This window comes from Pseudorasbora parva, chromosome 11 (assembly GCF_024679245.1).
Source record: "Pseudorasbora parva isolate DD20220531a chromosome 11, ASM2467924v1, whole genome shotgun sequence".
Taxonomy (NCBI): domain Eukaryota; kingdom Metazoa; phylum Chordata; class Actinopteri; order Cypriniformes; family Gobionidae; genus Pseudorasbora; species Pseudorasbora parva.
The window spans coordinates 13,467,282-13,483,234 of record NC_090182.1 but is presented as its reverse complement, the minus strand read 5'-3'; the positions used below and the strand labels follow the sequence as shown (position 1 = coordinate 13,483,234).

The 15,953-nt window shown below is 37.1% G+C and overlaps 1 protein-coding gene across 3 annotated transcripts in view; it reads left to right on the top strand.

Moving 5' to 3' along the window:
• Window positions 1–6,876: 6,876 nt before the first annotated feature.
• LOC137092731 (transcription factor COE3) overlaps window positions 6,877–15,953 on the top strand; it is a 116,762-nt gene continuing 107,685 nt past the window's right edge. Inside the window, exon 1 of one of the 3 annotated variants that reach the window (XM_067457143.1) lies at window positions 6,877–8,072. In XM_067457143.1, coding sequence (XP_067313244.1) covers window positions 7,939–8,072 — 134 coding nt within the window. In that variant the 5' untranslated portion in view covers window positions 6,877–7,938. The remainder of the gene's footprint in view (window positions 8,073–15,953) is intronic. The other 2 variants (XM_067457141.1, XM_067457142.1) reach the window with 2 other exon arrangements.

Here is a 15,953-nt window from a genome sequence, read left to right as displayed (position 1 = left end):
TGCGAACGACTGTCATAGTATCTTTCTTTTGAAATAACTGACGAACAGCAAAATATATGATATTTCTATTTGGTTATCGATCTCAAATTAAAACCTACATGTAAAGAAATTGTGTCTGCACCATAGCAATAACATTCTGCTTCTACTCTATGCTATGTATCACTGTAACTAAACTGTATAATAATGTATAGCCTACATTATGCATTTTTCGGGAGTGTATTTTTATCTCATAATAGAAATGCATAAAAAAATTCACACTATCTTTTTATTTGTTTTAGGTGCAAAGAACAGCAGATGATGTGGAGAAAAGTTTGACATTACAAGTTTCTGAAACTTATTATTATAGGTAGGCAATTGTAAATTATTATTAATTCTATTGTAAATCATATTGTATTTTAGATTACATTTTATATTGAAATACTACTGTTATATTGTAGGTTACATTATTGCTTTTATTGATTCATTTCAGGTGAACCCCGCAGACGATGGCTATTCAAGGTCCAGGTGGTTGTGACTTCACATGTGACTTCCTCAGCTTTGTGGCTGGATTTATTTCAACCTCAGTCTGGTGTCCCGGGAGCAGGCATCTTTTGCACACTTGAATCTTTTTCAAAGGTAACATGCTTTACTTGACTACTTTTATTTCTGAGAAAGGTGACTTGGTTTGATTACTGGTACATTTAAACGTGTTTACTGTACGATAAACAGTTAGATCCCCCCAAAATTTTAATTCTGTCATTAAATACTCTCCCTCATGTCATCCCAAACCCGTTAGACTTTTGTTCATCTTCAGAACAAAAATTAAGATATTTTTGATGAAATGTGAGATCTTTCTGTCCCTCCATTGACAGTCAATGCAACTATCCCTTTCAAACTTTAGACCTCATTAAAGTATCCATGTGACTTCATTGGTTAAACCTTAATTTTATGAAGCGATGTAAGTGCTTTGTTTGTGTATAAAAACATAATTTACCACTTTAAATTCATGTAACAACGTCCGCTCTCGTGTCAACACAACACGCATGCATTGAGGTGCTCTCGTGAACATGCGTTGGAAAATAATATTTTGTATCATATTTTATTTTTGCACAAACAAAGCACTCGATTTGCTTAATAAAGTTCAGGTTAAACCACTGAAGTCATGGATTACTTTAATGATGTCTTAACTAACTTTCTGGACCTTGAAAGTGGTAGATGCGTAGACTGTCAGTGGAGGAACATTAGCTCTCAGATTTCATCAAAAAATATCTATCTGGTTATTTTGTAATACCATGTAATTTTTATAGTAAGATTTTAACAGTTTCGGAAGACTGAAATTGTTCCCTTGCAATGCCAGTTTTAATAAATGCACTGCCTTGTAACACCCTTGATTAGTTTTTTTTCCATTGGTAAATGTAGTAATTTACAGTTTACTGTTAAAATTATTATTTTCATTATTTTTTAATGTTAAACTATTACAAACATCATCTTGGATTATGGGGTTATTTACAGGATTTTTTTTGGCAACTTTAGTTGCCAGGTAAATACTGTACTTTTGTGAAATTACAAAAAAATGCTGTAAAAATATTTACAGGATTTTATTGGCAACTTTAGTTGCCAGGTAAATACTGTACTTTAGTGAAGTTACAAAACAATGCTGTAAAAAAATATTTACAGAATTTTATTGGCAACTTTGTTGCCAGGTAAATACTGTACTTTAGTGAAATTACAAAATATTGCTGTAAAATAAAATACAAGTTTAATTGAATTTTACTGTAAAAACACTAAAAATTACTGTATTTCACATACACTAATTAGCTGTAAATTTTATTGGCAACTTTTTTGCCAGTAAATTCCTGTAAATTCTACAGTACATTTTTTACAGTGTGTATTAATCATTATTTCCATTTCTATCACTGTCCTTTCAAACGATTGGCCTCTTGCAGTCTTTTGCCTTCACCTTAAATGTGAAACGACTGATTGATATTAAATTGGGACTTCAAGAGTATATATTGAAGGTAAAAATAGACATACACATTTTTATGTTTACGAGTTAATTACCTTTGTTTGGTGTAAATTATATCTTTATATTTACATTATGTATACATTTTTTTTCTTATTTTTGCATGGAAAAAAGGACCAAACAGGCAGGAATGTTTGCAGGAATTGCAGGTGGAAACCAGCCTTACCTGTATCCTGCAATGAAAGACAGAAGAAAGGTTTGTATCTTTTGTCTTCGATACGTTCATGATCTTTAAACAGGTTCATGATTTTAACGCTAGATAGTGCTCTTTACCTTAAAATGAATCTAAAGTCTCAGCAGAATGTACAGCAGTAAATCAGTCCTCATGTTTAAACTGGACTTTCAAATCATTTCATTCAATGTTTTAAAAGGGTTTACCAGCTAAACTAGTTTTGATTCTCTTGTGATCATTAGTCATCTAGCATCACAATTTGGCCCTTGTCAAACTCGCTGAAATTCTTACACTTGCCTAATTTTCCTTCTCTTAACACATCAAATTTGAGGACAAAATGTTCATTTGCTAATACTACCTAAAATCCTTAATGTGTTTGTGCTGATATGATGTGTTTAGATTTTGCCTAATTTGGCGCTGTGCATTATGGCCAAACATCTCAACTTTGTTCTCGTCTATACAAAGGACATTGTTCCAGAACTCTTGAGGTTTGTTCAAATGCAAATTGTTTTTTTTTCCCTTCTTGGGTTCTTGGCAACTCCTAGCAACCCTTCCAAACTAATCATACTTATTCAGTCTTTTTCTATTTGTACTGTCATGAACTTTAACATTTAACATGCTAACTGAGGCCTGTATTTCTGAGATAAACACTATATTGCCAAAAGTATTGGGACACCCCTCCAAATAATTGAATGTGGGTGTTCCAGTCACTTCCATGGCTAAAGAAAGGTGTATAAAAAAATCAAGCACCTAGGCATGCTGACTGCTTCTACAAACATTTGTGATAGAATGGGTCCCTCTCAGAAACTCAGTCAATTCAAGAGTGGTACCGTGACAGGTTGCCATCTGCGCAATAAGTCCATTCGTGGTTCATTTCCTCACTATGAAATATTCCACGGTCAACTGTTATTGGTAATATAACAAAGTGGAAGCAATTAGGAATAAGAGCAACTCAATCACAAAGTGGTAGGGCACGTAAAATCACAGAGCGGGGGTCAACGCATGCTGAGCAGATGCGCAGATAGATACAGCTATACAGCTATTCATATTAGCTCAAGAACAGTGCGTAGAGAGCTTCATGGAATGGGTTTCCTTCCATGGCCGAGCAGCTGCACCCAAGCCTTACATTACCAAGGGCAAAGCGTTGGATGCAGTGATGTAAAGCACGTCACCACTGGACTCAAGCAGAGTGGAGACGTGTCCTCTGGAGTGACCAATCACGCTTCTTTGTCTGGCAATCCGATGGTCTGGATTTGGCGGTGGCCAGGTGAATGCCGCTTGCCTAACTGCTTTGTAAAATTGTAAAGTTTGGTGGAGGGGGGGTTATGGTGTGGGGTTGTTTTTCAGGGGTTGGGCTGGGCCCCTTAGTTCCAGTGAAATTAAAACTTAATGTGTCAGCATATCAAGACATTATCTTCTATGCTTCTAACTTTGTGGGAACAGTTTGGGATGGTCCCTTCCTGTTCCAACATGACTGCACACAAGTAAACAAAGCAAGGTCCATAAAGAGATGGATGAGTGAGTTTGGTGTGGAGGAACTTGACGGGGCCCAAAATCAGTGCCTGAACTCACAAATACGCTGTGGGATTTTGGCCTAGTTTTTGTTAAATAAACCATGATGTGTAATATGTCGTGAGGTTGTATTAATTTAAAGACCTGCCAAGGACCAGATGATTTTTAAATTATATCCTGATTATTAAATTGGGTGTCCTTTCGTTTTCACATGACTTTATAAAACCTGCAAGTGTCCACAAGAGTGAATGCACATGTTCAAATACATCTATTTACAACATAAGGGGGTATTCTGTAATTACATATTTAAAAAAGAAACAAGAATTTTGGAGGAATATAATAATAAAATATATATAAAGTGTGAATTTGGAACAGTGACACAATAGTATAATAATATGCTATGTAAATTTGGTCTGCCACTCTAAAACACTCTGTAGAACCTCTTGTATGTTAAATGTTTTATACATTTTGTACTTAAGGACGTCAAAACATTGCCCCATCTGATGGGGTTACTGGAGGACGCTATCATCTGTAGAGTTCTTGGATTCCATTTTACATTCCTGCCCTTTTTCAAAAGGTCATGCAAAAGAGTGTCCTGCCAGTGTAGTGTTCTGAGCAATCCCAAATGTCATTTTTACTGTGAGTTTAATTTGCCTGCATTAAAGTCCTTGAAAGACTTTGCAGGTCATTGGACACTAGATGGAGCTCTTTACCTTCCAAACAAAACAATGGCATGGTCCTGATAATTCTTATTTTATTTACTACTCAGATGTCATAACTTCTGTGATTTACTTTACAATCTTAATATTTGAAACCTTGTTTTTTTTTTTTTTTTATGTTTGCGCAGATGATCACTCCTACTTTAATTTCTGATGTCAAAACGGCGTGGCGTGCCAATTAGCACTAAGCCTGAATCTAAACAGACAATAACATACAATAATTGTATTGTATTTTACTGAGAACAGACAAGCTCATGTGCTTTTAAAAATAAACAATAATTTAAAAAAAATTATGATCCATATAAAATGCTGTTTGAAGCCGCATATTCTCTGATCTCAAAACATTTAAACTCTTGAGGTCCTAATTTAATATCAGTTATTGCACATTTAAGGTGATTCAAAAGATTGCAAGAGACCGTGAAATAAGTGTAATAGACAATTAAATAAATAATAAGAAATGCAGATTTTCTCTTGAGCTTTTAAAGAACACTATTAAATAAGTTTATAGATGCTTAATCTAATTTCATGATTATTGATGATGATGATTGTCCTGGCAAAAATCATTGCTTTCCTTTTTCTTTTCGGCCACTAGGTGGAAACAACCCCTTGAATCTGACAGAAAGATGTCCGGATTGATAGTGACTTCAATTAACTTGGAATAGTAAGCAACAATGTGCGCAAAGACAATATATAAATATTTTCGATTTTTGTTTAAGATACATTTCAGTTCTTATATAATCCATCGTTAAACATGTAATCAAAAATGTAATTGCAGTTATATCTCGTTTCCCCCTAAATATGTTCAGTAATATTTGATCAATGATGCACTCCAAACTACAAAACAAAGCAATCTATAGGCTACTCAAGAGGTTTTGTTATATTGGATCAGTGAATATTAGGCTACTCCAATAGCAAAATAGACTTTTTCAACCCGCCCGTGCTGTTTATACGACTCGCATGATGTTTTACAATTTGACATCGTCCCTTTCCGCGGAATGCATGTATAATATTATGGGAATGATCGAGTAAAAAAACTGGATTGGGTTGTCATATATGAACATTTGATGGAAAGCTACTAAACAATCGAAAGAGGCTGAAATCCAGCATTAGAAAATAATTACTTAAAACATCTAAGGTTTTGACACGTCAGACATCGCAGAAATATTTATCACGGTCTGAGAGTTGCGAAAAGCTCACAAGCACGAGACATGACGATTAGAATCCTCACGTCCTTGTCTTGTGTGCAGTAGCCTATGTTGAGTTAGTTATGGTGCTGCGGATGCCGTGCTTATGACCCTTCAACCTCCTCTAAAATATAGAGTAGAAAATAATCTATACCTATAGTCTTGTATGTTTTAGTTTTATGTGACACAACATAAGTTCCTGATGACTCTGACTATTGACCTTCAACCTCGAATCGAATATAGAATAGAATAGAATGTTTTATTAGTGGTCAGGGCCGGGGGTCATGCTCCGTTTGAGATAGTTCAGGGCAGACGGGGATCGTGTCTTTCTTGAACACCGGGCTGCTTTTCTGCCGCTTCTTTTCTGTTTTGTCTTTGAGGGATACGTGTACGCAACATTTTCGTGCCATAGAAAGAGTTTTCGGACGGCATAAGCAAGATAATACTTTTTTTTTACACATTTTTTTTTTTAATGAAGAGTGATGTGAAGAGGCTTTAGCAACATAATTACACGAATAGTACCATTAGTATTATATAGTTATTATAACAGGCTACTGATAATGATACGGTAATATTATTATGTGTAAAAAAAGAAAAGAAAAAAAAGAATTTGAGGGGGAAACAAACTTCTAATATTTTAGAGCAAATGACCGCATTATGGGGACTGTTTGCGTTAGTCAGTAGGCTAATATATATATATATATATATATATATATATATATATATATATATATATATATATATATATATATATATATATATATATATATTATAAGCCTATAATTAGCCTATTATAATTATTATTATTTTTTATGAAATTGAGTTTGTGTTTGTTTTTCTCTCTTAAATCCCACTGGGTCGTTTTGTGACTGAGCTCTGGAGGGCTATCTGTAATAAATATTTTATCAGGCATCATTTGGTGGAATCCAGAATAATGCTAAAGAACACCAAAAATTATTAGCCTAATACAATACGAGTTTTCGCAATTCAAAATTTCTTTGGGACAGCAAAAAAGAAACCATTTACTTGATTAATTTGACCCAAATTATAAATTAATTGTTGTTAATATCCTTTATTTATTTATATTTTATTTATTTCATGTTTGTATTGCAGGTGGTGGGCTAATGATAATAATAATTATGATTACTATTATTATAATAGTCCATGCAGCTGCAAATGTGGTTTCTCAAATTCTTCCTCGAACCTGAGGCAACATGGTAGTCAGGACAACTTCATAGAAGTTTTTCCCCCCAAAAAATAAATTAAGAGATGTCACTGTTTAATATTGGTAATGTTTGATAGTGTCTTAAAGAATATCACTGCGCTGTGTTACAGTTCCAGGAAACATAATAGCCTATAGTAGTAGCCTATGCTTTATGCATACAGTAGCTATGCTAGGATCTGCGTTCACTCACTGTTTAACATCAAATCATAGAAAAAATGAGCTGACAAATTTGACTTCTGGAAAACGATATAGTCGATTATATTTTAATTATGATAGATTAAATGCATCGTGACTGTTCCTGGATATTAAAGGCAAGTGTCAGGTTAAATTTGGAAAGCACGAGACCACTTTCACTGGCAGAGCGCTCAGTCCCTCTAACATCAGCTGAGTTTTTGCGGCGAATTTTGAAAATGACGCAAGGGATGACCGCGACCAATCAGAGCTCAGAACGGAGATTGACATGTAAATGACTTTGCCTTATAAGGGCAAGTCTCCGCCCTCTTCAAGTCCACGCTTGTCCCCCCCGAGAGCTCTGGAGCCGCGGAACCCGAGAGAAGGTGCGCTCCGCTGGGACACAGGAGGCATAAAGAGACGGGGAGGGAGGGAATGAGATTTCTTGCTACCCAATCCCTCTTTTCCCCAGGGACAGCAAGCCTTCCCTGGTCCATCCCTCCCTCTTGTTTGGTAATCATTTCATTTTACTCCTTTTTGAAGCAGTCGCCCGTTTTATCCCACTTTTCATTTCACAATCCCGTGCGCGTCTGTTCGCCTTCTTCTTCAGAGCAAGTTCGCGTTCTCCCCTCTTTCTCCCCGCGACGAGAAGGTCTGCTTGATCCCGGCTGATCGTTTCCTTTGAGATGCTGCACAGCTCTTGCCTTCTCTCCACCCTCTTTTAACTAGAGACCGGTTAATCTTGAGTGAACTGAACTTGGGTTTGGAATCTAAAAGAAAGAGGAACACCCAAAGGGATACGGCAGCGCGTCTTTGGATAAGGACCTCTTTCCCCTTGTTGCACTTTGGGGAAGATTTTTTCCCTTTCAGTTGGTTTTTGTTAATCCAGGTGGTGCAGGAGGATTATTCCACTCGAGCTGGTGTAGAGAGACATCCCCCAGAAGGCGATTTTCATGTTCTCCATCCAGGACGGTCTCCCACGGGGAGCCTTGACCATGAAAGAAGAGCCCCTTACGAGTGGCATGACGCCGGTGCGCTCTTGGATGCAGAGCGCGGGGATACTGGATGCCAACACAGCTGCGCAAAGGTAAACATCACCAACAAGCTCCAAGTTGTTCATATTCCAAAGTAGCCTAGTTGGGTGCGTGAAACGGAGCGTCTGATGCGCGTCAGAGAAAGCTCTTTGCCACAGTTCAGTGAGTGTTTCGAATGCAGTTGTATGAATTTGCAAATGCTTACGAGGACGTCGCACATAGCACAGTATCCCAGACCGTTTGTCGGCTGTTATTTGGTTGTAGACATGTTGAAACTGACTGCGCATCGTTAGGCGCTTTAGAAAAAGCTGCTCGCTCCGCTTCAGAAAGGCGGACTCTGATTACACTGCCTGTCACACACGAGAAAGCATTGTTCTACCTGATTTCTCTGTAGTTGAAAGTGAGCTGGAGATCTTTCAGGTTGTCTTGGTATGGACCATCTTATGGTTCATAACAAGGTTCATGCCATCTTATTTAGCTACAGTGAAAATGTTGACATTTCGCGCCAATCTAAAGATGTTTCACGTGCGTCGCAGGGACAGGGAGCTTTTCAGTGAGCATCACTGACAACTAACATAAGTTTATAGTTTGTTTGTACATAAAATATGCACTGCATTGAGCGCTCTTGAAATTGCCTGTAGTTAATTAAAAACGATCTTAAATGATTTATTCTGATATATCTTATTTATGTGGTACGTTACAGAATATAACAGACGAATGCTAAAAGTGGGGGGAAATGAGTTTGTGGGGAAATTGCGTTGTCGTACAAAAACAGAAAACAGGCGCTTTTTCCAATAATGTAATGCAAACCAAACCAACCGTTTGCGCTTGAGTCAAAGTTAGTTTTAGGACCGCGAGTTCCTCCGCATATAGGCAACTCTCCCCTGGGTTCTAGAATGATGTTGAAACACCGAGGAAATGTGTGCTGTTCTGTCTCAGCCTTCAAAGACAGACCTGGGATTCTGAGAAATACTCAAAGGTTACACTCAAGTTCACTTGTAGAAGTTTTACGCAGAGTGGCAACATTAGTTTGAGCATAAAAAAATTATTAAAAAAAGATAGCGGCTCAAAATGATTATTATATGGGCCGTGCTATCATGTTAAAACAGTTATAAAAATATAGGATTAGAGGAACGAACAGGGAGCATCACACTAATTTTGAAAAATAAATAGTATATTAATGTAATATTAAGAAAGGTACACTTTTTAGAAAACTCACGTGTGTCTTTTTTCTTACTTCATAAATGCACAGAGAAAACGGTTACTCATTTAGTGCCATTGACTATTTTTTGAGGGTATTTGAGCTCAATTAAAAATGTTTGTAGGCCTATTTTTTAAATTATAGAGCTACATTTAATTTGGCTGCAGCATGGCAGGCTACAATACATTAACATATAGCCTAAATTATTTTATGTGACATTTATACTAAATTTAGCAGTGAAATGCAATTAATGAGACGGGTTGCTATTTTCTGCTGGTGTGTGGAAAAGTATGCATCCTGAAATCAAAACATTTTCAGGAAATATACTGAAGCAGGTTTCGAGGCGTTTTTTAATGTACAAATAATCTTACAGTTCATTAAAACATGTAGCCTACCAAGAGAGATATGCTGCGTTTACATGTTTAGTGATTCCCTTGAATACGTTCCGAGATAAATCCCCGCGGTATATTAATATTGCATATTGTGAAGGCTGAATAAAGTTGATGTTTCAAACTTACACGGAGGTCAGCTGCCGTGAACAAGTGGCCGAAATCACCTGCCCATTCGCTGCCTTTCATATGCGCTATAGCATGAAAAAATGGAAAAGTCGCGAACACCTTGTAGATCACCAGCATTTGCAGTCGAAGCTGTTGATGTTTTACTATGATATTAATAAGAGACAAAAATGCAGAGTCTTAGGGCATCTAATTACCCTACATGGGATAAACTCACATCTTGAATTATTTATTTTGGGAAGAAAAAAGTCCCATTGCATGTAAGTTACAATGTATATTGCATACAAAAAGGTCGCTATATGCAATATATATAAAAACACGTTTTATGTGCGCTTATTTATTTATTTAAAATAGCGCATTTTATAGATATTTCTCATGCATAAAGTTATGATAAAGAGCCGTGTATGCTCATTATATAGCAGGGCTGCAGAAAAAGTCATTTGTAAATGTAAATACCAAACAGTTTCCCTTATAATAATAAATAATTTCCTCTAGCCAATTATCAGCCTCACACTCTACACAAAATTCTCCGCGCTACTTACAAACGTGTAGACAGGATAGCATCTTAAACTAAGTCTAAAATATTTCAAAAAGGCTACTTAAATGTTTACAGTCTTTCTTACTAATAATTTGTTTTAATCCTCTATTTGTTCTGTATATATATATATATATATATATATATATATATATATATATATATATATATATATATATATATATATGAATGATTTAGTTAACTGTCAGGTAAAATATGCATGCACCTCTTCTGCTTTAAATATATCCTCTTTCTCTTTCTTGCTCTCTCTCACTCTTTTTAATTAATTCTAGTATGTATATATATATATATATATATATATATATATATATATATATATATATATATATATATATATATATATATATATATATTAGAATTAGTGCTCCATTTAAATCTCAAATATGTACTGATGGCAGGATGTCAGTTTTATGGGTGCAGTAAAGGCTGTTCTCATAAGAGATAGTAAAGTGAGTGAATCTAGATAAAAGAAGCAAAAGTGAGAACCTAATTTTATTTGAATTCTTAATGTGATCCTGTAAATACCATGTTGGCTCTGGTGGTGATAGTTAGGTGTCAAGGGGTGAGCTTTGTAGAAAGTGTAATTTTTTTGGATTAGTGTTTTTAGAGTAAAACAGGAAAATCATTATTCGGACAATTGTTGAAAAACTGCAACAACAACAATTTTTTTTTTAGTTTATGATCCCATTATTTTAATATTTAACCACATGTCAGACACAGTGCAAATGTTCATTCAGTGTAAACTTGTTTGCATTCCTGCAATCTAGATAGATGTAGATGGAGTTGGCTGAACAGGTTTGTGATGCTCAGGCAGCTCGGGGGTACGTTTGTGGGGTCCATCTCCCCCCGAGCATTTCTTTCTCTCTCTTTCGCTCGTTCTCTCTGGGCCTAGGGGTGAGTGAGAGGGCCGCACAGCTGGGGAACAGATTTCGATTGACCCTTTCACCGATTCCGTACCCCTACACTGTAAAACCTGGCAAAGTGAATTATGTCGCCTCTGTTTTGTCCGCTGGGGGAGAGAAGGAGGGGTCAGACTAATGAAGTCCAGACCCCCAGGCTTTGTAAAAAAAACCCCTCAAAAAACCCCAAATAAAATAAATAAATAAAAATAGCATTTTCTCTCCGCATCCTCCCAAAATCCCTTGCGCGCTGAAAGAGAGAGTGCAATGGCGGAATACTATTTTTACATGTTGCAAATCCGACCAGATATACTACAATGACACTGACCGATACATAAATGGCACTTGGCCACTCCAAAAAAGTTGCTCATGCAACATTTTCGCATTCGTAAATACATTAAAACACTCACTGAATCAAAAAACACCGGGTCTCGCTCTGTTCAATCTCAGTTGACGCCTGCATGCCGGAATGTAACAGAGAAACAAGTGTTTTAAAAGCAGCTGCCCCATAACATGCTAGCGATTAGCGGCCGGCTGCAGGGCCACCTCAGTAATGACCCCATTAGAAACGTACAGGTGACCAGCTAATGATTTCAGCTGTAGGCCACTAACGATTTTAGAAATGACTGTAAGTTTTTTTTTTAGAATAGCGTGAGCAAGAGAAAGAAACGAGTGCTGTAATTTGTAGTGTGTGTGTGCGGGTCTGGCAGGTGCAGTCGGGCTAAACCTACAGCAAACATGCACAAGTGCAATACTAATAAAACACACACAGACCCCACAGTGCAGGGGCAGCACTTCACACACACAGCACAGGCGCTCTCTCAGTCCAGCTGAGGAGAACCATGTGACCAGTGCATTGATCAAGGCGTCCAGAGCAGATCAGTTACAATGAGGCCCTGACTCATTTTAACTCTCTCATGATTGAAAGAAAAACAAATATATTGCAATTGGGAGGGATACAATAGTCGAAAAGGAATTCGATGTGATTAAAGCATAAAGATGTAACAAATGTAAATACCTGTTTCCTCCATGCACTTGATACATTTCTGCCGCTCTACTCTGTCACATGTTCAATTAGAGTGTCCTAATCGCGTGAAACATTTGTCTGTAATTTAGCCGTCCAGCTCCAGGAAATAACTTCTCACTGTGCAATGGTTTACTTGTCTCGGTGCAATTACGAACAAATTAGAAATTAGCTGGAAGCGTTTTGCACTGGCTGGTTATACGCTTTTACGATTAAAGAAGCCGAGTATTATGTTGCGATGACAATGCCATCAGCTCTTTGAATTTGTTTGTGCATGTGTGTTAATCTTTATTGTTAGTTACACTGGCTTTATAGCATGATTAGCAATCACTGTGTGTGAACAGTAATCCTTTGCACTTAGACCTTAAAAGCTCAAGACCAAAAAAGACTGGAGACTTGCATGAGACGTCTGTTAAAACTAAATCAGCATTACGGATCATGGTATTATTTTTTTTCGGGAAAACTTGATGGGGAATATCACATGATACACATGTAGAGCATTACTTTGCATTAAAAAGGTCTGGATTCGTAAATGCAGCCTACATCATGTGATGTGTCCTCATTTTGTCACAGCTGTGGAGCGTTCCACACTGACATCCCATAGCCAACGATAGCGAGCGATAAACAAACGGGGCTGAATTTGATTAGATGTCTAATCTGTGAGTGAGCCGCGAGTCTATTGACTCAGATCATCTCGCGTTGAGAGCCACAATCAGTGAGCAATGATGGCACATCAACCCCTCTGACTACACGGGCCATTCTGCAGAGCACCTTCTCTTTGGAGGAATACGTCAAAAGGGACGCTGAGCTAAATACTGGTGGCGAAAGTAGTGGTTTGTGTGTGTGAAAGAGAGTGTATTTTCAGTGGCTCGTTGTTTTTTGTGTGTTGTTCAATGCACGTGTTTAAGTGCTTTTCATTGAATTGACTGAAGTGATTCTTGATAGAGATCATTGAAAATCATCAATCAAACTAAAATTAAATGGATGATTGAAATTGACACTGAAAAGAAAATGTTTTTTTTTTTTTGGGTTTTAATTTTTTATTGAGAACACAAGCATAAACCAGTGTACATATAACCAAACATGGAGGGTGCATATCAAGAAAAAGAAATATATATATATATATATAGGAAAAGCATCTTAAAAGATTTTATTTGAAAAAAATATTGTTTTTTAATGTCAGTTTTAAATGATTCAAACAGCCATTTTTAAAGCCATTTGACAATCAAACAATCAAATAACAATCAAATCTAATAATTGCATAGAAAAAATAGTACATTTTTATCACCATTCAATGAGAAACACCTTAAAAATAATGTACTGATGCATGATGTCCAAAATAAGCCATTTTTGAAGTTACACGAAGTCACATATAGGCGATAACTTATGACCCTTATCCATAATTCTATATGTCTTCTTCATGTCATGCTTTTTACCTCTTTTGCATTAGATATAGCTCTATTGAAATACATATTATTTCTCTATTTTTAATAATTCATGCATCAGAGGTTAAGGGAACATAATCAAGAACAGAGAGGCATGCATGTAAAGATACTGTCTACTTACAGGATGTCTGTAAAGTGTTAGAATTTGTGTGTGTGTGTGTGAGTGAATAAAACGGCGAGCAGGCGGTGGCAGTGATGCAGGCAGCTGGTGATGTATGTGCCAGCTTATCGCTGGGAGACGTGACAGACAGGCCGTTTGTGTTTGTGTGGCAATAGAAATCATGGAGAAATGACAGGCCTTTCTTTATGCAAAGATCCTCTCCGACACGTTTGCTTTGACTTACGGCCACCCGTTACTGTGCAGCGGTGACAAATGCCTCTATTACTCTCTGCACTCTGTCATTCCAGGAAGGTTTTCCTATGATTCCACGTCGTAACATCCAATTAGCGATAAAGAAACAAAGATGCCGACTATCCATAAACGCAATCAGCACATCTGGCGCAGCGCTTTCACCTCAGATAACAGCCATGTAAAATACAAATTTTTATACTTTAGGGGGATCTAAACTGCCCATTTTGACAATTTACAATGCACGAGGCTTGTGTTGAACAATTAAATCACCACATACTTGAGTCGAGAGAGAATAAGAGCTACAGAGATGACTTCGCAACAGGCCAAGGGAACCAAAAAAAGAAAGGGGAAAAAAAGGCCCGGTTTGACCACAAGTGGGATTTGGATTTCAAAACAACCTCTTCTTCTCGCTCTCTTCCTGTTCTCGTTCTGTTTCTGCTCTCCACTAATCCCAATATGCTGCCCATGCTCCTACAGCGCTTTAGTCCTCAACTCATTAAATCTTATTACACAGCTAATAAGCGCTAACCAAACATACCGCTGCCATGCTGACTGCCCGCTGCCCCCCCCCCAACACTGCTCGCACGCGCGCACACACACATACACACTTATAAACATAGGCAAATGTATGCCACAGTAATTGTCTCTTTCTGCATAAATTACTCCATGTAAACATAGAGTATGTGCATATCTTAGTATCCACCGATCTCAAAATACTTCCATGCGGACCCTGATGAGCACAAGAAAAGCAGGCATGCTCTGGTTCTCAGCTTCTTCCTTTCTCATTTGGTCCGTTTTGGGCATGTATTAGAGTAAAGGTCAAATTAAATATGATTCCCTTATGTTGGTTAATTTAGAGTATGATCTCCCATTGCAGATCTCTGATGAAGGTGACCAAATCTCAGCTGATACCATCCAGCTATGGAACCTTTTTCTTTTTTTAATAAGACCTTTCTGAAAGGATGGAAGCAACAAAAGAGAACAAGAAATTCTTTAAAAAAAAAGTGAGAATGAGGAAGGAAGACCGTGCGAGAGAGAGAGAGAGAGAGAGAGAGAGAGAGAGAGAGAGAGAGAGAGAGAGAGAGAGAGAGAGAATGAGATTTACATTTACTTGTTGGATCAGCACGTTGGCGCACAGCCAGGGCAGAGATGATTTTTCCGCGTCACATTTGTATAAACAGAGCGCTGCTGTACGGCTCATTAGTTCGATAGTGAGAGAGAGAGACGAGCTGTAGTTAAAGACTTCCCTTTGTCACAGTCCATCACAGGCATGATTAATGTCACCAAGATGTGGGGCTGAGTCCGTGATGCCACACATATGCCACACACACAGACACACTACATGTGTCATATATAGTTTAGCAGGCGTTTTAACAGACACCTCTTGGAAAAATAAGTCAAATACTGGCTGATACAGTCAGTACAAAAATCATACACTGCCGTTTTTAAAAGGGGTGAATACATTTATTCAGTAAGGATGCTTTCAATTGATCAAACGTGACAGTAAATAACTTTGTAATGTTACAAAAGGTTTGTATTTCAAATAAACGTTGTTCTATTCATCAAAGAATCCTGAGGGGAAAATATATAGTATGGTTTCCACAAAAATAATAAGCAGCATAAAATTGCAAAATTGATAATAATAAATGTTTCTTCAGTAACAAATCAGCATATTAGAATGATTTCTGAAGGCTCAGGATTCTTAAAATCACAGGATTTTGATCAAATAAATGCAGCTTTAGTGTGCATAAGATAGCCTACTTCTTTCAAAATATTAAACATTTTACAGACCCCGAACGAAGTGTAACGTTTAAGATAACATGAAATCCGAATCAGTTTTCTTTACTCTCATTGACTTCATTTTGGGGGCTAAAGAGACCCCATGATTAAAGTGTATAAATAATAATAGTATTTTTTTGTGGTCTTCTGAGTCCTGACCTAT